Source organism: Amia ocellicauda, chromosome 22 (assembly GCF_036373705.1).
Source record: "Amia ocellicauda isolate fAmiCal2 chromosome 22, fAmiCal2.hap1, whole genome shotgun sequence".
Taxonomy (NCBI): Eukaryota; Metazoa; Chordata; class Actinopteri; order Amiiformes; family Amiidae; genus Amia; species Amia ocellicauda.
Genome location: NC_089871.1, coordinates 17,092,433 through 17,118,364, shown reverse-complemented (window position 1 = coordinate 17,118,364; position 25,932 = coordinate 17,092,433). Strand labels below are relative to the sequence as shown.

Below are 25,932 nucleotides of genomic sequence, written 5' to 3'. Positions count from 1 at the left end.
TTAGTTAGATTTAAGGCAATGCTCAAGGCTCATTTTCTTGTTGAAATGAAAATGCCATAGAAGTACTTGGAGATCATTTTATTAAAAAAAAAAAAAAAAAAAAGTAAACTCATAAGCGTTATAAAAAGGTAATGGCATTAAAAAGGCATAAATACAGTAATACATAGTCTTCATATAAGCTAATGAGGACACTGCGACAGTATAAAGTGTCTTTAAAAGCGGAATGATACATATAATTAAGACTGTTTTGAACTCGTGGAATGATGTGGAAGTCTCCTTAAGTAAATGTCACATACAAAAGAAGGCAATGACTAGAAGAAGCTTTTCATATATATAGACATACATACATTTATATATAGACTATACATATATATATACACACACATTATATATATATATATATATATATATATATATATACAAACACACACACACACACACATATACATACATACACACACACACACATGTATAATCTAAAAGTTTGAATTAAGTTCATGCAGATAGTTTTGTGTATAATTCACAAGTGTGCACTCAACAGCTTTTGAGCAGCAGTTAAAAATAAGTTATGAGGAAAGGGAAGATGTCTGTGTGGGAAGTCAGATATGGATACAGCAATACGGTCATTTTACAGGCAAAGCTTAAGAGAAGAAATTAAAAACAAAAAAAACAAAAAGATCCTGAGCTCCCCTCCACGTTTTCCTGAATTGCATCCCAATGAACTTATTTTCAAGTTCTCTCATGCTCTCGGGTAAAGCGCCTGTGCTTTACCCGAGAGCATGAGAGAACTTGAAAATAATTGCCTGTCTGTAATCAGATTGCTTCCACACTGCAAATAACATGGTGTTATCTGCAGATCTTAAATCATCTTTGCTTGAGTTCTACATCAAAGCTCTGCATATTTACACCGGATCGCAATAAATGCATTAATACCCAACAGGTTTGGCAATATAACTCTTGCCATTCAAAAAAACATTCTACTTGATCAAATCAGGGACAGTGGTTATACTATATACATTAAGGTATTCTTTTTTTTTTTTCTTTTTAATATAAATATATATACACACAGACCTTTGTTTTATACACTATGGAACTGGCAACAAACAAAGCTTACTGCTACAACCCCTCAGCTACACAGAAGGGCTTAGACCACATGCACACCTTCTTATGATACTGAAGAGAGTTTAATGTTTTTTGGTTTTTAATCCTTACTGAAGAAGGCAGCAAGTCATTAGAATGTTCTGGACCAAAACCAAAAAAACAACTCCAAGCTGTTTCAAGTAAAATAAATCTTTACCACAAATGCCTAACTGCTATAAACTCTACTGTTTTGTAAGTCTTAAACAAGCTACAGAAAAGCAGCCTACAATTAAAGTTCAAGCACTAGTGCCTTGAATACATTAGATTCTGTGAATGCAACGAAACAAAATAGATGATGCTTAAACAGTCTTATCATATATCAACATATAATTTGAGTTTGTGTGAGGTTTGCTATGAATCCACTTTAAGAATCCATAAAATAAGATGACCACTATCTATAAGAGTACATAACTTACTTTGCCATTATGAAATGAATGGCATGAGTAATATGCCTTGGAACATTTCACTTTTCCATTTGTCTGAAAAAGAAAAAATATAATGTTCTGCTATACATAAAGCATTCTTCATTTATTGCAAATAAAATCAGAAGAAAACTTGACGTATCATTGCAAATTGTACTTAAAATACTTCACGGATATAAAGCTAGTACAGTATATATATGCTTTGGGTGAGACTGGATCACAGTACATAAGTGATTGAAGAGGAATATAAATGTTCTTAAATGTTCACATATCTCATCATTGCTCCTTCCCAGACGTTATCACTGTACGTCTGTATTTTGAGCAATTGCATGAAAAAGCGCACACCTTTTAAAATGCATTCGATTGCACATCCTAGCTACATATATGAACATATACACACACCACCCTAAACTACTGCTTTAAACCAGTAGTGCAACAGCATGCTATTCATAGATCAATACTGTACTATGGAACACTGGTCTCTGTTATAGTATGGCGGTAAAAAAGAAAAAAAAAGCTTAAGCTTATACATGCAGGTAAAACATTTGTTTAAGACTATACAAATATATAGCATGAATGTGTGCTCCTTTTGTCAGCTAAAAAAAATACTGCAACAATGTACTTAGCTTTTAAAATCAGTTTTGCAGATTCTGTTATTTGCAGAATTAACCTCTCTAATATTTTACATTTTCTTCTTAGGCAGTTGGTATCAAACCTAAAACTACATCCTCTTAATATATTGTGCATGTTGTCAAATTGGTAAAAAAAAAAACACATGCACCTTTGGAGAATTTGATATGCTTATTGATTATTATATGAGCAAATGAAAAATACTAAAAACAAATGTTTTTCTTTTGATGGGATTAATATTGTATGGCATTAATCCATTTGCAGTGGTGCTCTTCCCTTTCGGCAGTTGGAAAGTTAAGGTGTTAAAACTAAGCATCAAACGTCTTTGAATTCTGAACAGGTTTCAAATCTGCGAGGAGAAAACCTAGGCATAGACATTGTGAGCACTTACCGATATTCATTTTTAAGATCATGCTTGTGGTACAATATTAAAACAGCAGCTGGAAAGTTAAAACAACCCTAAGGTATTGCATCTAACATGAAATAAAAATTAGTTCCCACATACCATCTGCGAATTCAAAGACCTCTGGACAAATAATTACAAACCCTTAAGACAAAGACCTGAACAAAATGCAGGCCCCTGGCATTCACAGATGACTTTAGGACATTGTAACTATTATAGGACTTGAAATAAAGCTGCAAGGCGACAGTAATGGACGTACTTCGAACACTGCCTGAAACAATGGATTAAGGGTTTATAAGAATATGAATAATGCATTTGTAATTACAAACGATTAATTTGGCCCATTAATGCTTTCCCATAGCCTTATAGAAAAAACAACAACTTTCAGTTAGAGCTCAGGAATACATTCTTAGGCTCCTGTGGTATCAAGATCTCAATTTCAATAAGAACACACTCTGTGTTGCTTAATAAAAAAATATAGGCTTTTCTACAGTGGCCAAGTCACCAGAAAAACAAACTTGCAAAGTGGAGCACTCATGTGCCATACCATTAACACAGGGCAAACAAAATCACAATACCGATTAACTAGATAACTAGATTATGCAGTTACACAGTCCTTTGTGATAAACAGTTACTTGAATTCATAGGATGCTTTTCATCCAGAAGGATGTCATAGCTTCTTTTCAGGCAATTCCCTGTAGTATTTACAAATATAATTTAACCTAAATCATTAGCACTTATGATACAGTACTGAAACAAACAACAGCTGTCACAGATCAGAACAAACGAGAGCAGGACTACTCAGGACAAAGCACTTTAGTTGAGTTTTACATCTGGTAGTAAATCATGATGCTTCTTGTCATCACTTTCTATGCTATGCAGAACTGAGTAAAGATTACTATGTTGATAAGAAATGCAATCCAAGTCTAAGCCATGTGAACATTAATACAAAAAAGTGAATGTTTCTTAATTGAATTCAAACTCTACTGTCTGAGTTTAAAGCTTTTAAATTGAAAATGAGCAAGGTAAGATAGAGATGACAATTCCTTATGAAGGGACTTGGACAATAAACAACAAACCCTCTCCAACTGTCAGTGCTGGATATTTAAACATGAAAGTTCAAATCTTCAAATTTATCAAATCCATTTCACTTTGAATTTCTACCATTTTCAGGAGACTCGTTCATCTCCGATTTGACTAATTCCATTCAGAAGATTATTAAAGCATTTAGTTCCATATCGGTTTTTTTAAAGACAAACAACCAAACAAACACAGACAACACAAGTTTGTTCAAGAACTTAAGTGAAAAGTAAATAAAGTAAAGCAATACTCTGATACTTTCCAGCTTCCCAAACCGAAAAAAAATATACCCTTGTGGAGTCCCAGCTTATTTTATATAAATAAAATAACATGTACTCTAAAAGTTTTAACCCACAGTGCTGCTACCTTGCTTCAGTGTTGTGAACTGAACTATGCACTTAAAAGGTGGTGAAGTTGGATTCCTCATTCATATTGCTGCACTGAGGCATCTGAATTTGTGCACCATTTAAAAAGTGTTGTGGAATGAGTGGCTGCAGTGTGAATTGCTGTGCAGAATCGGCAAGTGGCACATGCTGCTCTTTAGGAAAATTAACTAATCTTGTCTTTTGCCATGTACAATCAGGGGGTATCAATTGCTGGTGCTCCCAACTTATTCCAGTGCAGGACTCAGTGAGGCAACGTGGGAATTAATGATGACCAGTCAGTCATCAATCAGACAGTTAACCACCTGCCTCCACCAAAACCCTGCATGGGAAATGGATGGGAAACCTGGCTATTTGATTACTCCCAGTGCAAGGGATGGATACAAGGTTCATAATGGGTTAATGTGTGGTCCATTCTAACTTCACCGAGTTGCACATTTAAAATTACTAATTAAAAAGTAAAGCATTTAAAAAAAAAAAAATACAATTTGGCATTGACATCTGTGCATTTTCTCCCAAATATGGTAAAGAACGTGAAATACCCACAGGTGTGAGATTTAGCCGAGAAACAGGAGGCTAAACAAATCTGGAATGGCACCATAGTGGGAGACATATTTCCATCCCATGTGATCTAAGGGAACTGAAGTTGTTGTTTAAAGCAAAAGATGTGTATGAGGGGAATAGGGGGAATGCAGTGGAAGGGGGGGTGCATGTTCAGCGCAGCACAGTTCCCTGGGGTTTCTCTGGGGCCATGGATCTCACCAGCTCCTCCACCCAGCGGACCTCGGAGGCCACCTGCTCGGCCAGCACCTCGTAGCGGTTCTCCAGACGTCCGAAACGGCGCTTGAGGGCATTGGCGGACTGCAGGGCGGCGCGCACCTCATCCTGGCTTTGCCGCCGTTGGGCCTGGGTGCGCTGCAGCTCCTGGCGGATGAAGCCCAGGTCTCCCTCGATACTCTCGTTCTCCTCCTTGTACCAGGTCTCCTTCTCCTCGTAGATGGAGAGCAGGGCGGCCACATCCTCCTGGCAGGAGCGCTGATTGCGCTCCAGCTGCTTGAGGCCCTCCTCAGCTGCCATGATCTCCTCCATGACCTGGGAGAAGCGCTCGAAGTTGACGTAGGTGTTGTTGGGCGGCATGCTGGAGTGCGACTTGATGGTGTACTCCTTCAGCCGTGTGGTCTTGAGCCGCCGCCGCTCCGTCTTCCTGCCGCTTTCCTCCTGCCGCACGTTGCGTCGCTTGATCACCTGATATGAGAGGAATATAGGTTACTTCCCTGTCTATAGGTCTACAAAACAAATTATTAATCTTATATAGAAGCTTATGCTGCATTGGGGTGGTATCGGAAACTAGGAAATCACAAATGTAAATTTGCACTACAAGTGGGAAACTCTAGATTCTGGATGATACATGAGTTTACAATATGTGACGTACTTCACGACCTTTCACCCTTCAGTATAGACCTAATTTATTATGACAAGAACAGTGAAAATGGCATAGGAATATGGTATAGTGACAATACACAGAGCTAAATATTTCCATGGTAAACGTGAATTTAGCCTATAAACATGAAAACAAAACATTTAGGCCTACCAAATGCATTTTCCTACATTGAATGGAAAGCAAAACAGATGTGCTTCTTAAAACACATTGGCAGCAACAGAATAATCTTTTGTCAGATCTCCATGGTCTCCGATTTCCATATTTCGCTCCAAATTTTTGGCCGTCACTCGAATGGACTGAAGTCGCATTTACCTCATGAAAAGAGGGTACGTACGGTTTTCCAGTGAGCACCTGAATGCAGCATTAGTCAGTAAACTCCATCACTTGGAGCATACTAGGGCTGAAACGATTAGTCGACAATAAAAAATTGTCGACAAATATTTTTGTTGTCGACAAGTCGTTTGATTTCATAGGACCTATTTTAAGTGCCTGCAATAACGTGATTTGACCAGTGCGGCGCTGTAGCGCTACACTGTAATGCAGCCCTCCCGTATGTAATCCAATAGAAGAAAACAGCGCTAAAATGTCAGCATGCAAACAGAGCAGAACAAGTTGCGGGTGGGAAAGTTGCACTGAAGTTCAAACAAAAAATGCTGTCATCTGTAATGCGTGCAAGGTGGAACTTGCTTTCCATGGGAGCACAACGCGCATGCAGCAACATCCTGGCACCAGAGGAGATGGAAACGGTGAGAGGGGAGTGTGCTCCAGCTGGAACTAAGCAAGATGGCCAGTTAGCGACACCAGCTGATAAAAATGCATTACACGGTATTTAGGGCTGTGCGATATGACGATAGAAAAACGTCTATCATTTCATATTATGCTCTATCGTTTATCGTTGTGTTGCAAATCACATTCTTTACGGCAGTATTTTTCATCATTTGGATGACGCTTTGCGTTCTTCCCGGTTCTTCCACCCGTGCCGGATGCAGGTGAGAAATGTGCATCAGAAACACAGATGGACATGGAGGAGAGTGAACTGACACAGAATAAATCAACATAACCATAAGACACTTTAATGGGCAAGCGCACATGTTGCACCCTGCTCTCGTTGCCGGGCTAAACTCGATCTGCCAGTCAATGCTAGAAAACCTCCTCCAGGTCTGACACAGACAGCCTCAGTGAAGAGGAGAACTCCCACCATGATGAAAAGATTCAGGTGGTGAGAAAACAAGTACAGATGTACTACTCAGAATCACAAATACCCAAAAAAAGTAGATCCCCTAGGTTGGTGGAAGGAAAATGGGGGGCGTTTCCCTAACCTATCAAAGCTTGCAAGATCTTTTCTTTGCATTCCCGCCACATCCACTCCAGCAGAACGGATATTCTCTGCTGCAGGAAACATTTGCTCACAAAAAAGAGCAAGCTTGTCATGTGAGCATGTTGATATGCCGACCTTTCTTCATTTTAATTTGCTTATTTGAACAAAATACTGTTTTTCATTGAACAGAACCCTGTTGTCTTACAAATGAAGCTCTTAATGCTGCTGCCTAATTTAATAGAGATTTGTTTACATTCCTACATTTTTTTTGTCTGTAATACAACCTGACTGTTTATTTGTATTTTTTTATTTAGATTTAAAGCAACAAAGCATTTGTGATTTGAGTTGGACAAAATTGGACAAAAAGAGATTGGCTGGTTCAGTTGGCTCAAAGTGCAATAAAAAGATTATTTTCAAAAGCTGAAGTGATTTCCTTGTTTTAACAAATTGCAAAAGCTGAATAATCATTCAAATCCTACTGATTAATCAGTGAAAAAAATAGATGATTAGTCGACTAATCATTCTAATAATCATTAGATTAGTCGATTATCAAAATAATAGTTTGTTGCAGCCCTAGAGCATACTGATAACTAGTACAATTTTGTGTTCATTTTTAATTGATCCAATTAACAATAAATATATAATATTTTTTAGTAAGTGCATAAAATATATAATTTCTCAAAAGAATTACCAGAAAATGCAAAGATTCAGACTAGACTTCAGACCAAGTTCAATTATTTAAGCTCATGGCACACATTTGAAAGTATTGTAAATCATAAATCCCCCTCATTTGGTCACAAGATGCTTATATTGTCACTTGCGTTAATCCAAGCATGTCTGAGCTTGGTACAAAGATGAAATGGGACTTACTCAAAACATTTTTGTCATAAGCAGTCATACACACAACAAAGCAACAATTGTGTAGCCAAAATGCCACATCTGTCATCATTTCAGATTGCATAAACAAGATGAGTAGTATAAATACAAAAAAAGCTTTTTTTACAGTCAGTTGTGATGAGAATCAACCTAAACGTGGGTGGAAGTCATTGCGCAGTTTTAGTATTCCTTAGGGTCTGCGTGCTAATTTAATGATAAAGCAAGTTTCTTTGAGGCCATTTCTTTTAGATGTCAAAATTTCTGATCTCAGCGGGAGTAAAACAAATTGACAGAAAAAAGCCATTCTGAAAAATACTGTCAGAGAGACAGGAAGATACCACTCACCTTAATCCAAGGATGCTGGAGACTATCATCAATCGTCATTCGCTTTCTGAAATGCAGAGGGGGGGGGGGGGGGGGAAGTATTTCCTTTTTTTATTGCTTCAGAAGTCCCTGTTAGTCAAGAATTCATGTCAAGAGACAGCTCCTTTGATGAAGCTAGAACTGTGTCAGAATTGGAACAAGAACACAAGAACATAATATAGGTGGTATGTAAGGGATTAGATTTCAATTTCCTTTGAAAAGTGTCCATACATTTTCCTGAAAAGGAACTAAATGATAATTATAATAAACTTCTATAAAGAGAATGCACTGAATTGAACTGAAGTACATGCTTACTTTGGGTCCTTCACTAGCAGTCTGCGGATGAAGTCTTTGGCCAGCTCACTGGTGTTGCTGAAGTATTCCTCGTCGAAATCATAGTTGACAGCCGAAATGTTGGTCAGAGTCTCCTGCTTGGTCTCGCCCAGAAAAGGGGAAGCACCACTGAGCCTAAGGCAGACCAAAAAACAAAAACCACCGGATGAGCAATCACAGCCTTCAGTGAGCTTTTGTATCCATCATTCTTTCAAAATAAATACATCTTAACTGTAAATCATATTACAGACTTCACACGTCTCCTCAGACCATCTGGTATGACGCTGAACCATAGTTTTTAGGGAAAAAGGGTCATGATCATGTTTTAGCAGTATTTTTTTGGCAGTCCTGTATGGGCTATTTTCAGAAAAGCATACGTGCGCCGCGATGGATGACACGTTATGTGCATGTTTCAGGCATGTCAAATTCTACGTAAAATTTTAGATTTGTAGACTGTGCCCTACGGTGGACAACAGGACTGAGCATTTAACCACTCAATACCATGATGCACACACACACGTCAAATGAAAACTCTCAGTACAATGTAGTTTCGGGTCATTCCAAAAGCCAGTGATGATCCTGTAGAATTGCGAAGTGAAAGCCGGGGACTGTGATCATGCCATGTTCGTAACGCATGTTGTTTAGAGCCTTCATGTACCTGTGTGCATCTAGAAGTCTTCCGTCTATTGCTGCAATCCATTCAACTTTGACAAGCATATGAATAGTTTTATATTATTGCTAGTTTTTTATTAGTTGTAGTTTATTTAGTTTTTAGCAAGAGCTATACATTGCTCTTCCGAGATACATTCAGAAAACAGGCAATGAAGCAGCGTTTGCGCAGAGCCCTGTAGCACATCTCTAGCCCATCCTTCCAAGCTTGTTGTATTGAACATTTCAAGACATTATTATTATTTATTTCTTAGCAGATGCCCTTGTCCAGGGTGACTTACAAAATATAAAAGCAATACAAAGTGCAATAATACAGTGCATGGAACAAGCCGCTGATGGTACCGATTTGGTAGAGAGTGAGTTTTAATTGATAAGTATGGTTAATTGTTTATTATAGTGTTTCAGTGCATCATCTTCATTTGCCTTTCAGTGTATTGTTTATTATTTTCAAATGAGTTCCAGTGTATTGCGTAATATTCGTGTTTCAATGTATGGTTTAATATATTTTAATTGTAGTGTATTGTTTTTATTACAAAAGTTCATTATTCATGAATATGTAGTACACAGGAGCATAAAGGGGTAATGAAAAACACAATGATAATTTATTTTGTAGTTCATTCATCATACATTTACATTTTAAAGCAATTTCAGGCATTAAATTATTATCATTCTTTTAAAAATGAGGGCCTGGGAAGGGTTTTTGTTTTTTCATCTGGAGTTGAAGTGGTTAAGTGTGATTTAAAATGTCTTGTCCTCCTCAGGGCAAGCCCCTGCTGTAAGTTTTTTTTTGGTAGTCAAGAGCCCTGTATTTACAGAGTTCGGTGAACTTGAGTACAGGATGCCATGTTGGCACCAGGACCCCATAAGAATGCATGGAAAAACTGTTGTGATTATTCGAATAACTGACCGTTTAATATATAGAATAATCAATTATCATAATAATCGATAGCTGCAGCCCTAGTTAATTGGAAGGGGTCTAAATTCACATTCACTTTTTAAGATTGCACTTGTTATGTTAATTTGATGAAAGTCAATTAATGTTAATTATTACTTACAGGATGTACGTGATGACTCCAATGCTCCTAGAGGGGGAAACAATGTGATAATTTTAGAAGTTTAATTCAATGTCATTAATTTTAGGCAACACGGATCAGTCTGCTGGGATGGTTAATTAAAAAAATAAAAAAAAATAAAAAAAAATGCATGCAACATTGTTCAGAGCTTAGCAAGTATGGACCAAATTGTCATCTTGAAAACAAAAACTCACCACATGTCTGCTTCTAAACCAAGAGGTTCATAGTTGACGATTTCTGGAGCTGGAAAAAGAAGATCAAACAATTAACAAAAAATAAGTTTTAGCATTAATTATTAACCTTTACCCAGATTACTTTTCATCACGGACTACATTACACAAAAGGGTGACAACAGAAATCAGTGCCATAAACATTTTAAACAAGATATTCAAAATATATATTCCTAAGGGGTCCCCTTAAAGAAAAATGTTTAATGAGATTCTCATTTTAAGCTCTGTATTTAAAAGATTTATAAGTATTAAATACTAGTTTTTCCTGTACTTAATGTCTATTGACATTTCTACCCATAGCAATATCTCAGGCACTTTGCAGAAACAACCTGGTAGAACTCTTCTAAATTAATTCAGCGATTCTGCTTATGAAATCATATCCATTATGTATATAGGTGAGAAACTGTAAGACTGATTTTCTAGCATTAATTGACAAGGGAGAGGGATGCCTCAAGGTTCCTCCTTTGAAATACAGAAGTTTGAACCCAGGAAATGGCACTACAAAAATCACTCAATCACTCACTCACTCACTCATCACTCATCAATGCATTTATTAGGCTTCCCTGCACAAAGTGAAAAATACAGTTGTACCTTACATAATTGAAGCATGCAATCAAGTCCTCTGAGATTGAAATACACACCTCAAATGACAAGAATGAAAATCTCAAATGTATAGTACATCGGATTGAAATTGAAATGTACACATTTAATAACACAAGCACTTAAACTACATATGCCTGCTAAAATCTGAAACCTACCAATACAGCTTGGAAGCCTTCAAAGTTGCACGCAACTTCTAGTTGTAAATAATTCTGTGTTTAGGGAAAGGTTTCGTACAAACCCCAAGCACCTACAACACCTGAAATTAGATGTTAAATAATAGGAAGGAAGCTAGGTCTATACCGACAAACTCCGGGGTCCCAAAGATGTTCTTGAACTCATTGCCTGCCTTGATCTGGTGGGCAATCCCAAAGTCAATCAGCTTGATCCGGGGATTCGGGACATTTTTGTCCAAGAGCATTATATTTTCAGGCTGAAACACAAGTAAACCAGTTGAAGAAAAAGGTTTGAAACATAGGCACCACTGTTCTATTAGTTAAATCTGATCACTTTGTACCCTGGTGGATTACTTTGGTGTTAAAAGCAACTAAGCATGCCCAATCCAATGGCGATTAGGAAACCACAGACGAAGATGCTGATGCCAACAGAAGTAGTTGAACCCCCACAAAAATGTAGTTCCCTCTAATGTGACATGCAATTTAACTGAAGGTTATTCTAAATAATTGAATTTCTTAAATATGAGAAAAAGATATATCACTTGATTGTATTCCAAATAGTAAGAAATATTCTTCTGAGTATTGACTGAAGCCTTGGAAGTCTTAGTCTTTACTTACATTAGTGAAAAGTGAGGTAATACCTAACATCTTGAATATTGACAATTTATTCTCTGTTGATTTTGGTTTCATTATGGGCTGCTCACTTTCACTCACAAAGACTTGCTAGCCTGCAAATGGAGGACGATGACTCATCATACCTAATGCCCCGTGGTCCTGGAAACTGTGAGAGCAGCTTACCTTGAGGTCGAAGTGGGCGATGCGCTTGGAGTGCAGATAGTGGACCCCATCAAGGATCTGCTTCAGGAACTGGGTGGCCTCCTCCTCTGTCAGGGACTCCTTCTCAGCCAGGAAGTCAAAGAGCTCCCCACCGGACACCAGCTCCAGGATAAGGATGACGTCCGTCTTGTTCTCAAAGATGTCGTGCAGGGTGATGATGTTGGGGTGCTGGATCTCGCGGAGGATGTTGACCTCGCGTTCGATCTCCTCGCGGCTCACCCCACGCCGGCTGGACGACAGACGCCTTTTCTTGATGAATTTAGCGGCATACTCCGTCCCCGAACTCTTCTCCCGGCACTTCCTCACAATGGCAAACTGCCCACTGAAGGACAAAGACAGGTGGAGGAGGAAAAGAACAGTGGAATTAGGGCAAAGAGCCTCAAGCTCTAACCATTGCTTCCTGGCTTCTTTCACGATTTCTATCAGGGTGTTGTTTCCAGCAGAAGCACTGAGGGGAAAAATCATGTTACAAAGGGGAAAATGAAGACAATATAAAATACTATATTCAACAAATGCATACATGGTTTAATGGGGTAAGTAATACAACACACTAGGATTTTGTCCCTAGAACTTGTCAGAGAGCTCACACATCTCTGGATTTCAACAGAAAAGACTTGAAGGCAAATGTCTTCAAGTAAAGTGAGGATAACCAAACCAGCATGATCCACTTCCTCATGTCAGAAATAAAAGTTGAAATGTACTAGGCCTATGTGCGTTATTATACAGAAAAAAGTGGTTAGGCTAATATATTTTGCTGAAGGGAAGCACAATGTTCCCGAACACAATGTATTAATTCAACACTGATCTTAAAAATTTTGTTCACAAATCTTTATCGCCCAGAGATTGCAACAGTAACATTTTGATATCCTTGTGAAAATAACATTATGGAGAAAAAGCCTTGAAAAATCAGGCCCTGGTAGAGGATCATATATCAATATCTCATATATCAATATTTATTTTTAAGTGATCAGCTCTTTTCAAACAGTCTTCATGATTTCCCCATGTTGTTCAGCATAAACCACAAAATGTAGACCTACTGGGTTTCAGATACTATGCATTTTTTCCAATTATTATAAACACAGCTAGGATTGGGACCTTGTAAATACAGAAGTATGCCAGACGTCATTTGGATATGTACGGAGTGTTCCTTCTTCCAAGGTTCTGGAGTGACCTAGTTTAAATTCTGTACCCTCATCCCCACAAACTCAGTTAATCTTCTAGTCTTCTGCCAACAGCACAGCACACAGAGACTAAACACACAGTGAAACAGTGATGTCATACCTAAAAACTCTCCAGATACTTGGTGATCTTCCATATAAAGGTAGTGAATCTGGCTTTGGTTCACTGTAGCAATGAGTCATCTTAATTGAGACACTTCCTAAACATTTCAATGGCTGTCTTAAGGGTTTTTCATTGTGTAACAGCAATGAGGTAGTTGTACAGTCACTCGGAGTGTTAGATGTTAATGCCGACACTAAAATTACATTGGGCGAGATAGGGGTGTTGTAAAGTGTATGTTTCTCCGAAAGTAAATTGCAGATGCAAGCCCAAACAGCTTCTTAAACATTACATCATATTCTGACTTGTCACTCCATTATGAGGATTTCAGACAGGCAGAAATTAGACCACTGTCTCTGTTAAAACTTAGAGGAACTATTTTTCTCAGGTTCAGAAGCTTGGTACTGAAGCTTCCCATATACTGGCATTCATGAGTCAAACAGACTGTCAGAGAGCTCTGCATGAGACTATGGGTCTGACTGGGCACACAATGTGAAGTCTCAAATACATGAGGAGAATTTGGCACTCCGGTGGTAAAAGGAACTTCAGACAGTTATGACTCACTTTAGCACAAGCTGCCAAGCGATCCTGATGACAGCACATGAAAAAAAAACCTATCAATACCATTCTAATGCACACAGAAAACTATCCTAGTAAACCCAGTTCCGGCGTCAGATGGCATAACCTCAAATATGCACCACTGACGTCAAACCCCAGTAGATTTTGTAAATATGCAGTCAATCTTAGTTTTATAAATAAATCTTACGGTCATTTTCCAATCTTCCCCAATTTTGTTTTCTATACAACAAACCAGTAGGATGCATGCATGCTGTTTTATTTCACAACTCATTGGCTCTAGATGCATTCGTTAGTGTGGCAAAACATTATCAGACAGTTTACAGGATTGCTTCTTACCTCCCCAGCTCCTCTCCCATCTCATAATGGATCTCCACATCCTCCTGCCTGAAGCCTGCCATGGTTTCCAGACAGGGCTATCCTTGTAGTCAAAGTCTTAGTCTCTGTTAAAATGCTGTTGCTTCCACTTTGAGCCTTCTATCAAAGTTGTCTTGGAGCTGCGAGACATGAAACCCATATTTTATAGGCCGCTAGAGGATTTAAGCCTAGATGTTACCAATACTTTCATCACTTGGTGAGTAGTTAATTCGTTAACCAAACCCCTTTGCTGAAGATCTCTTATAGAATTAAACAAAAGTTGGTATAAGACTTGAAGGGGACTAGACTGGACTTGAAAAGCCAAAGCTGCCTACTCTTGGTCAAACACAACACATTGTGCAGTAACCATTGCACACATAAGTAACTTCTATGAGAACGAGCACTAACACACTTAACTGTATTCTTGCACTTTGTATTGCGCTTATGTTGTAAGTAATTTGGATAAGGGCGTCTGCCAAGAAATACAAATAATAATAATAATAAAGGCTAAAAAGCTTGGATCTTGATCACAGCTTTCTTAACTTCTAAGTTATAAACTGCCCTCAGATTCAGACCCATCCCTGCCTAGGCGTTGTCATTTACATAACTTGCAACTCAGGAATCCAGTCACCTGGAGAGCTAAGTGTTTTTGCCGCAATCCTCCTCACTGCATCACCTGTGAGAATGTGTCAGACACTTTTTAAAGTAGTTTAAATTTCAAATCAGGATGATCCCATCTGTCATTATTCTCCTAGTCAGTAAATAATTGAAACCCCTTAAAGAAAAGGAAAACAACTATGGTTAATTAATAATTGTAAATTGTTAATTGTGTTCATTTGAGTGGTTAGCACACTACATTGTATAGGCTACTACAAACCCATATCAATTCCAAATGACATCAATAATATGTTACACTATGTGTTGAACTCAGAGTATTAATCTGGACTAATCTATTAAGTTAGTACAAGAGCTGAAGGTTATATACACTATTTGACCTGCAGTAACCGCATTGTTGGATTAAGAGACTGACGTTTGTGGATCTGAATTCAGGATCTTTCAGTACTTCTAAACAGCATAGAGCCAGGTCCTGTTACACGAAGCAAATATCCAAGCAGTGCGAAGTGCTATCCAGAAACCCAAGGAGAAGACATTTAATTTAGGACTCTACTCTTACTTAATAAAACCGTCTCTCCACTGTGTTCCTGTCCTTGTTTCGGACTGGAGACCATTTCGAAATTCCTTAAAATGAGCCGAAACTCGCTGTAGTCCTTCTCAGGAACCCTTGAACAATTTTCTGCATACCTTTCTTACTGACGTCATCTCCTTCCCATAACAAACCATGCGAAAGAATGTCTCTTTAACCATTTTCGTCCCCCCCACCCCCACCCCCACTTCCCACTGGACCACAAAGTAAAACTGAATTGGCACACTTCGGGCTGTACATGGGTCGACACAAGAATGTCAGGAACAAATATTATATACATTAAAGAGGAAGCGGCGTTTAACTCACTGTACTGCAGTAGCATGGGAAGAAACCTGGGCTACAGCAGCAGCAGCTTTATCAGGATGCCATGTTTAATTCTCATAGTTACACTAGAAACCCATATGGGTAGTAAAATTAGCGATTGGCACGAATACAAATTGAGAATTATTCAAACATATTATTTGGTTGGATTGTTTTAGTTAAATGTACACGCAGGTGAAACGTGAAAGGCATTCAACCTAAAATACCCTCTGCCAACCACTCTCCTCCATTAATTACATCGGTTGTATGTAAACTATGCAAGGGTGTTTTATTCTCATATACTTTGGCTACACCTAAAAAAAAGAGCACACACAAACAGGACGGTAATGAGAATTGCTAATTATTATTTTCAAACACAAGCACAATCGGCCTACGAAAAACATTTGACACGTGAGATCTTCATCTGTGCCAAAGTAAAGAAAAGTTACAGAAAAGAAAACTCACATTAGCCTTTCACGGGCTCCACATCACTCTTCCTGTGTGTCCGTGTCCACCGCAGCACAACTCCGACTCCACTTCGGATCATTCGGGAATGACATCAACCTGCCGTAATCCCGCCTTCCCCGGAAAAGGCGAGCGCCCATTGGTTCCGGTACTCGGCTGGACTCGGGCCAGCCTTTCTCGGTGGTTAGAGCGGCACGTCAATCTTCCGGAAATCGGAACTCATTTTCTTCAATCTGTAATACGGGGCAGAAGGGGCGTGTCCTCTACGTTTACAACAAGCGCAGCTCTCGCCGTTGGCTGTCGCGTACGTCAATCGATGCAAAGTAATAGGACCAAGAGCCAATTAGATTAACGCCCCCCAAAACCGCAGACTATTGAGGCTAATGGGTGATGGTTTGAAGTCTGAAGTTGTATTATTAATCAAAATGTCAGAATTCTTATTGCGCAATTGCATTTGTAATAAGAACATAATGCTGACAATATATTAAGGAATAAAAGCAATTGCTACTAATAGAAATATACATTTACACATATAGCTGTGTTAACGGACATGCAACCATATTAATTCAGTACATAATGGAGCTTATTTCCAAACAATTTAAATAATGTTTTTTTTTTTCTGGAGAAGGCCTTTTCCCCTCCCTCCTATAATTTGCGCTTGATATTAAACTGACATTGCAGGTACTACATTTACACACCGGTATAGAAAGAGGAGTTCCGTTGAGTGACGTCATCTGGCTCCTCCTCTTCCTACCGAGCGCTTGTTGTCAATGGGGACCGAGCCAAGATGTCTGCGCCCATGGAAGTCGTGGTCTGCTCCGACTCCTCCGGTCAGCTGTGTAACTGTGCGGTTTACGAGCTCCATTCTGGGACTAACTTGCTCTCGTACCGTGGTGGTAATACCTCGGCTCGGTCTCTGGCTGTCCTGAATGGGGAACACATTTTGGGAGCGCAAATCGGCAAGAATTACATCAACGTGTGGGAGGTCCAGAGAAAGGTAGCTACAAGAACAAAGATGGATTCATAATGAAAATAAACTATCAATAAATGTACTGTGTTCAAAATAATCATTAATAAAGACTGTAAGACAATAGCACACTCGATTTCAGTGAAAGTTCTGTCCACAAGATGGTCTCATTGATTGATGAGTAAACATTCCAGGTTCTTAAGTTACTTTTCTTTATTTTTTCTTCCTTTTTAAAAAAAACCCATAAGAATCATTAATTCTATACACAATGTTGGTGAACCCTGAGGTGGCTACAATTAATCGTATTATTGCACATTACTAAGTGATTCCCCTGCCTTTCATGAATTTCGATACAAGTAACGCACATGTGGAGAATCGCTTGTAACATTGATGCAAAATCGTAGTGGGTTAACCCCGTGCTAAATACTTCCTTAGGTATAAAAAAACTTTTATAATCATCGGCTTACTTGTTATAGTTATTTGCATCATGAAGTTTACCCACACAATCAAATTGATCAACTAAGTGTTCAATTATAAGGTCTAAGTAAACTAATCTTTTTGTCTATTTCTCCATTTAAGAATATAAACATTTTTGAAGTATTTATCCAAAGCTTTCGTTCATATATGTCTGTGTGCATGTGTTTTTAACTATGTTTTAGCACCTGGCAAGTAGCTTATAGAGAATGAATACATTGCTCAGCTTTTTAAAATTGATATTTTCTCAATGCAAGTTACCTGGTTGGAACAATACAAACAAAATTGTATCATTATGTCGAATATTCATAGGTAACACTTAGCTTCTATAATGTTTTGATCATTGCTTTAGTTTATGCTGCTCTTGTCTTTGTATTCCTTTTTAGGACCAGTTGCAACAGAAGATTGTGTGTCCAGGGATTGTGACCTGCCTCACCACTTCCCCAAATGGATTCTACCTGCTGGTTGGAATTGCTGAGGCCATCTATGTGTGGGAGGTAAGACTGATCTTTAGTTTTAGTAATTGAAGGGTTATTGCATGTAGGCTACATCCTAACAGTTTGGGGCTATGCTATGAATGTGCTAATATTTGGATTTTTTCATTTAGCATTTTATGATTCTTTTTTTATGATGAGAATTCCTTTCTTTTCTTCAGGTCCCATTAATTATAACTAGAATCATTTGTAAAATAGGTAGGTGAAGCAGAGCACATCAGGCTCCTATTTACCTTCAGTCCCCCCTGTGGGTTGCATGTGGTCTGATTAAACCTAAGACAAATAAGGTGAACAGCAATTATTGTTTTGATAACAATAAGATGAAGAATAGTTTTAACATACCTGAAACTTAAATTACAAATGAAAAATAATTTGAATAAGTTGAGAGATTTAATGATTGGGGTGTTGATTTGAGCTGCATAAAGACTGGGTTTGAAGGAGTGCTGGGCCTTCTGTGCTTGAGCCAGGTGTGCTGATGTTAAGATCTGTATAATCTCTCTTTCAGGAATTTGGAATATCAAAAGCAATCTGTTCACCTTGCTATAAATGTGTGAGTTTGTGAGGGGTTGGTTTCTGCCTCTCCATTCCAATGTACAGAGATGTCATCGAAGCCAAACTCTTGGTTGCGATTTGTTCGTCTCGGAAAATAATTTTTTAAAGGGAAAAGAAAAGGCAGGCACTAGAATTCCCTTAGCTTCTTGCTAACTCCTTTTAATTTTAAGTGAAACTCGATCTTCATACCTATTGTGCAATGTCTTTGCATCATGGGAATCTTTTAATACAGTAAGGAATTATCGATTGATTTAAGATCAAAAACAAGAAGGGACAGGGGGATTGTTTGGAAGATGCCAACATCCGTACACCCCAAATAATATGTCTGTAGTGTATGGTGTCTGTGCCCAGTGTAAGTGGGTTGTTCTTCTGGTTTCAGGTGTCCACGGGCAGACTGTTGGCAGTCCTCAGCCGCCACTACCAGGACCTGACCTGTCTCTGCTTCACTGATGACAGCAGCCACTTTATCTCGGGGGGCAAAGACAACCTGGCGCTGGTCTGGAGCCTGATTAGGTACTGAAACCCCCCCATTGATCCTTCTCTTGTTTGCCTCTCAGTGAATTGGCATCTCCAACATGACTTGACACTTAAGAAACATGAGACATTTTATAAATGAGAGGAGGCCATTCGACCTGTCGTGTTCGTTTGGTGTCCATTAGTAACTAAATGATCCAAGGATCCTATCCAGTCTATTTTTAAATGTTCTCAAATTTTCAGCTTCAGCCACATTGCTGGGGAGTTTGTTCCAGATTGTGACAACTCTCTGTGTGAAGAAGTGTCTCCTGTTTTCCATCTTGAATGCCTTGAAACCCAATTTCCATTTGTGTTCCCGGGTGCGTGTGTCCCTGCTGATCTGGAAAAGCTCCTCTGGTTTGATGTGGTCGATGCCTTTCTTGATTTTGAAGACTTGAATCAAGTCCCCACGTAGTCTCCTCTGTTACAGGGTGAAAAGGTTCAGTTCCCTCAGTCTCTCATTAGGACATTCCCTTCAAACCTGGAATAAGTCTGGGTGCTCTCCTCTGAACTGCCTCTAGAGCAGCGATGTGTGTGGAGCCCAGAACTGTACACAGTATCCAGATGAGGTCTAACTAGTGCATTGTACAGTCTTAACATTACTGCCCTTGTTTTAAATTATATGCTTTTGACAATATACCCTATATATGCACAGCTCTTATCAGAAAACAGTAGCACCAACGCTACCTTTTGCACTTTGTGTGACCCCTTGTCCTGTCCTCTGTGTTGAATCTGAAGTGACTATGGCTTGTATTGTGACAATTTATACATCATCTTTTGCTCCCGCTGCGATTGATTCATCTCCTGCTCTATTCGTTCCCTCTTCTTCTCTCTTGGCTGATATCAGTGACATCTGGAAGTCCAGTCCTGGAGGGTTGTACAATGTGAATTTTATGGGTGAAATCTATCACTTGCCAAAGATAGCAATTGGGAACGGATTAATTCAATTATGTAGTTAAGGGCTCAGAGGGGAAAATTAATCTTGCAACATTATAACTGTCAAAAATTGGGTTTTGGGGGCTGGATGTGTTGTTATTTCAGTCTGCCAAGCAAAAGTGGTTTCTCAAAATGGAGAAAATGTCCAGGTATTTTTGTTGCTGTTCAAGCTTAACTGGTGAAGCAATGTCTAACATCGCTTTAAACTGAACCCACTGTTTCACATCTTCCCATCTCCTGACTGCAGAAATACCTGATTGAAGAGTGAATGTCTGTGCTTGAATGGCTGGCTGATTGCACACCTCTGATCCCTGAAACAATATGCTGTCCTCGGCCCCTAAGTTCCACATAAGTGACATTTTAATATAAGCTTAGAACAAGACCTAACGCTGCCTGTGACACTGGGATATCTTTATACTTTCTAATTTTGCGCTTGCCTGCTCATGAGACTGATTAAAAAAAAAAAAAAATCTCCTTGCTGAACTGTAAAAACCTAATTGTAATTCAAATTACAGCCCTGAGAATCTGAATATGTTAAAGTAGACCTCAGATCTTCCAGAAATCCAGCTTATGAATAATGGTCGCAATTGAAGAAAGCTGAGATCCACTCCTTGTAGGGAGGGATGCTGTGGCAATAGAAATGATCTTAACTCCTGTAACATGATAAAATTGCATTCTTCACATTCTGCTTTAGAAGCTGGCTTGTCTTTTGTTGACTCTCCTTGTGCTTTCAAGAAGAAAATGTGATAGCATGAGATTACGTGCATTTAAGTGTATGATTTTGAACAAGTTGTAATGACGGATTGGTGTTCGCTGGGTGGCTTATGTACAAAGACTGATTACAGTTTCCTCTGCAGCAGAGCAGCTTATCTGTCCTCATTGCAGGTGCGGACAAGAAAGGGTCAAAAACTTCAATTCACCTCTCATCCATCTGTACACCACCTGGAATTTGTCCCATGACTAGTTTGAGAACTTTCTATATGTTATCAACCAGTTTTCCTCCCATGTTACAGGCACTGTATATCAGGAAGCACTTTGCTAAATAAGCGGGAAAACACCATAGTTTACAATAGAAACAAGATTGTCTGGGTTTCACTTGCAAAATAGAATTTGTGTAGCCTTCCTCTTGTAGTGAATCCATAGCTTTGCAACTGATAAAAACAAAGAAATCCCAGCTTCTTCCAAATTCATCTTTCTTCTGGATTTTGTTTGAGTCTTCCAAGCATTTTTTGTATATTCATTTTTGCTTTAAATAATCCTGAATCCACCTATAAACTCCAGCAGGTGGCAGCGCGAGCCTTTGCAGCGAAAGCAGGAGTTGGCACTGCAGGGCTTTGAGCAGGGGGTCGAGTGGAAATTTACCAGGGGCAGGGCTGAAGTAGATATAGAGTCAGTCCTGCTTACTGTCTGTCTGTCACCTATTTTCCATGAGCTCCAAAAAGGGTATTTTTTAAAGAGCCAAAATGGAGTAACTTCTGTCAGGAAGTGAAGAAGAAGGGCTTTCTTTAACATCAGGAGCATGTCTGTTGTTGTTTTTTTGCTATGTGCCACCAAAAAAAATTAGACCCAAAGCTGACATGAAATGATTGAATCTGGAAGTCATCTTCTTTTTTCCCGTTTCTATTTAGAATTCTGTTCGTGTGCTGGACACATTTTTTTCTTCCTTTTTTTTTCTTTTTTCTTTTTATGAACCAAACTGTCAACCTGCCCCTCTGTAGCAAGGTTTAGACTTTTGCTACTGTTATTAGGCTATATATGTTTTAAAGCAAGTGCATTGAATGAGATGAGGATTTGTCTCTCATTTGGAGAACAGAACAGAGAAGAGCATGGCAAGGGTTCAACTGAAACACAGTCAATTCAGCTCATGTTATATACTGATCATCTTCATTGTGTGCAACACTCAGAAGTAAAGACAATGAAGTGGGATACCATATTTTTATACAGATGTGTAAATAGCAGCCAGGTAGTTAAGCTTGGTGCTGATAATACCAATGTCTGTGGTTCAAATTTACCTGTTAACATGGTGAGTCATACCGATTGCTCACATTAGTTATGAGACCTTTATCTACCAAGGGATTGAGAATGTTTGAAGGTGATTTTGAGATATATAACACAAGTGTAACCATAACTTATAAGTTAAGCGAAATGCACCGTGCAAAACTGAGTGGTTTTTGTTTCCTCAGAAATGCATTTAAAGTGAATTGGAAACCAATACTAAATCATCCCTTCAGAACAGTGTGAAATTGCTGCTGCAAAGCCATATTATAAAAGCTTTGATAGCAGCTGTGCACTAAATCTGGGGTTTCAGAAACTCTGCTGGTGGGAGGCCCCCCCCTCTTTTTAACAGCAAGTTAAAGCTGTCCGGAAAATCAGGTGTCACACTTCCCCATGGGTTTGCTGCAGCTGTAACGGACACCTTCCTGCAAATATTCTTCCCCATGTTTAACCTCACACAACTACAGTGAAAGATTGAAGTTTGCCTTTTGCCAATTTGAATGGTTTCTATTTTCAACATCACTAGGTTCGTTGATCAGAACAGGAAATGATGTCCCATGAGGACACTGGAGACTGAAAAGGCAACATTTTTTATTTAAACTTTTCACCATGAAGGGTTCAATGAACTTATCAGAGTGCTACACTAAAGCCCCTGGTCTGAATACCCTATAGCATCTTCAAATAGTCAGATCAGCCTTTAGCCTTTTTGTGAAAAAGTCACAAAAATGTTAACTGTGGAAAGAATACAGCTGTATTACTAAATCAACAGTAGCAATATATGTTGGTGGTGGTGGGGAATAAGTCTTTATTTTGCCAGAACCTTGCTTCTTTAATTATTATTATATATTTCTTAGCAGATGCCCTTATCCATCTTATTCTTTTGCTTTCAATAAAATTGATGCATGGATAGAGCTGACATTAAAGCAAATTCAGATGAAAGCGAGCATAAGAAATACCAACATCAATGGTAAAACATTAAAAGCACGGGTACCACAGGGAAAGGGTCGATAGTAGATTGTGAATATTCTTGCCCTTGTTATCAAAACCTTGCTGTACAATACGTTCCTTGTGTTCGTCTATAATTGAACAAACAGCCTTATGACACACTGAAGTATTAAGGGAATTTTCTTCAGCTTGTGTAAATCTAAACTTCTGTTCAGATCAATAAGGTGAACATTACTGTGGATTGGATTTGGATGGAAGGCTGGCGTCTGGGGAGTGCCCAGTAAGAAATTAGCAAATTATTTCAGTTTTTTTTTTTCCTTCAGAACTAAACACATTTTACAATGTTGATTAAAATGAATGAATTTTATGCCTGAAGGCAGGTAGCAAAAACTTGTGCTTTCTCCCTTGGCTTGGAGTTAAGGCAGAGCGATGACAATGCACAGTACTGAGCTGAGCCAGAAATGTATCTACAGGCAAAGTGTTAAATCGTTACTTAGCTATTTTGCAGGTACTGTATGTGACATTTTGTTCTTGCGCTTTCTCTGTTTTAGCTGCGGTTTTGTCATTGTGCAATGTGGACCACAAATTAAACAGGACTCTCTCCAAATTAGAATTGGAGATGCGTCTCCTAACAACAACAACATCTGATCTAGATTAAAAGGCAAGTACTGATAAGGAAAATGATAAATAATAAATAAAACTGATATACATATACAGTTAGGTCCATAAATATTTGGACAGTGACACAATTGTCATAATTTTGGTTCTGTACACCAACACAATGGATTTGAAAGGAAACAATCAAGATGTGCTTTAGGTGTAGACTTTCATCTTCATAATTTGAGGGTAGTTACATCCAAATTGGGTGAACGGTGTAGGAATTACACACATTTTTATGTGTTCCCCCCAATTTTAGGGGCTTAAAAGTAATTGGACAAACTAACACAATCATGAATTAAATTGAGAGTTTCAATACTTGGTTGCAAATCCTTTGCAGTCAATGACTGCCTGAAGTCTGGAACCCATAGACTTCACCAGATGCTGGGTTTCTTCCTTGGTGATGCTCTGCCAGGCCTGTACTACAGCTGTCTTTAGTTCCTGCTTGTTCTTGGGGCATTTTGCCTTTTTAGAAATCAAAACAAACCAATCGGAAAGACAGCAAAAACATTAGGTTTGGCCAAATCAACTATTTGGTACAACTGTTGCTACAAAGAACGCACCGGAGAGCTCAGGAACATCAAAAGGCCTGGAAGACCATGGTAAACAACTGTGGTGGATATCAGAAGAATTCTTTCATAAAAAAGAACATAAGTTTGCTAAGGAGAGGAGGCCATTTGACCCATTGTGCTCATTTGGTGTCCATTAATAACTAAATGAAAGAAAAACCCTGGTGAAAATCTTTGTTGAAGAAAAACCTTTTCAAAACAGCTGGCTAGGTCAAGGTCAAGAACACCCTCCAGGAGGTAGGCGTATTTGTGTCAAAGTCAACAATCAAGAGAAGACTTCACCAGAATAAATACAGAGGGTTTACCACAAGATGTAAACCAGTGGTAAGCCCCCAAAACAGGAAGACCAGATGAGAGTATGCCAAAAAACATCTAAAGAACACTGTACAGTTCTGGACAGATCAACTTGTACCAGAATGATGGGAAGAGAAGAGTATGGAGAAGGGAAGGAACTGCTCATGTTCCGAAGCATACCACCTCATCTGTGAAGCATGTTATGGCATGGCCATGCATGGCTGCCAAGGGAACTGGTTCCCTTGTATTTATTGATGATGTGACTGCTGACAAAAGCAGCAGGATGAATTCTGAAGTGTTTAGGGCTATATTATCTGCTCAGATTCAGCCAAATGCTTCAAAACTCATTGGACGGCGCTTCACAGTGCAGATGGACAATGACCCGAAGCATACTGCAAAAGCAACCCAAGAGGCGAAGAAGTGGAGTGTTCTGCAATGGCCAAGTCAATCACCTGTCCTGAATCCACCAGGGAAGAAACCTAGCATCTGGTGATGTTTTGAAACTCACCAATTGTCCAATTACTTTAGAGACCCTAAAATTAGGGGGATGAAACATAAAAATGGGTGTAATTCCTACACCGTTCACCCAATTTGGATGCATCTCAAAGTAAAGGTGAAATTCTACACTTAAAGCACATCTTGATTGTTTCCTTTCATATCCATTGTGGTGTCGTACAAAGCCAAAATTATGACAATTGTGTCACTGTCCAAATATTTATGGACCTAACTGTACTCCTTTAAGATGTGAAATCTACTAATGATGGGTTCAAGACATCAGTAAGTTCATGCTAACCCAGTGTATATCTGTCATCATTGACCGAAGACAGGAATTAAGTGTGTCGTAGGCAGGAGGACAGTCATTAAGTGGTAATGTAAGGAAAAGGAAATGCATCGTATTGGCATGAAATTGAAATAAATAATTCAAGCCTACTGAAATTAAATGGGACTTTAAAGAGGGCGTGGTGGGGGAAGGGGCGAGAGAGGAGGAAAAAAATAAAATAAAAATCCCTCAGTGCTGTGTACTCTTAACCTCCTCGGCCGTTCAAGACTTGGTTCTTAATCTCCTGCAGGTTTTTTTTTTTTTTTTTTTCTACTGGAAATTTTAAGCTGCAAGCTTCCTGCTTCACTCTAAGCCAGTGTCTGTGCTGTTTTATATTTATTTATTTATTTCAATGTCCTTTGATGATCAGAATCTAGTAGCACACATATTGTGTTTGGTGGAAATTGTGTCAGTTCTGAGGCTGGGAGCTCATGCTATGATTGTATCAATGCCAGCCTCTGAGAACAAGAAAATGGAGAGAGAGGAGGAAAAAAATGAAATAGGCAAACCTACACAAACTAATGTTCCTCTAGATTCCTGGGTTTGCATTCAAGCGCAGCAT

At 38.8% G+C, this 25,932-nt stretch overlaps 2 protein-coding genes across 2 annotated transcripts in view; one reads left to right on the top strand and one right to left on the bottom strand.

Moving 5' to 3' along the window:
- Positions 1-63: 63 nt before the first annotated feature.
- Positions 64-16,272, bottom strand: dapk3 (death-associated protein kinase 3). The gene is made up of 9 exons (XM_066695121.1): positions 16,155-16,272; positions 14,168-14,325; positions 11,936-12,296; positions 11,265-11,394; positions 10,326-10,374; positions 10,114-10,140; positions 8,372-8,524; positions 8,039-8,084; positions 64-5,303 (listed from the first exon to the last, which is right to left on the bottom strand). Exons 2-9 carry the CDS (start codon positions 14,227-14,229, stop codon positions 4,773-4,775), a joined length of 1,359 nt encoding a protein of 452 aa, XP_066551218.1. The 5' UTR covers positions 14,230-14,325; positions 16,155-16,272; the 3' UTR covers positions 64-4,772.
- Positions 16,273-16,906: 634 nt separating this feature from the next.
- wdr18 (WD repeat domain 18) overlaps positions 16,907-25,932 on the top strand; it is a 70,249-nt gene continuing 61,223 nt past the window's right edge. Inside the window, exons 1-3 of the mRNA XM_066695785.1 lie at positions 16,907-17,151; positions 17,982-18,092; positions 19,021-19,154. Coding sequence (XP_066551882.1) covers positions 16,942-17,151; positions 17,982-18,092; positions 19,021-19,154 — 455 coding nt within the window. The 5' untranslated portion in view covers positions 16,907-16,941. The remainder of the gene's footprint in view (positions 17,152-17,981; positions 18,093-19,020; positions 19,155-25,932) is intronic.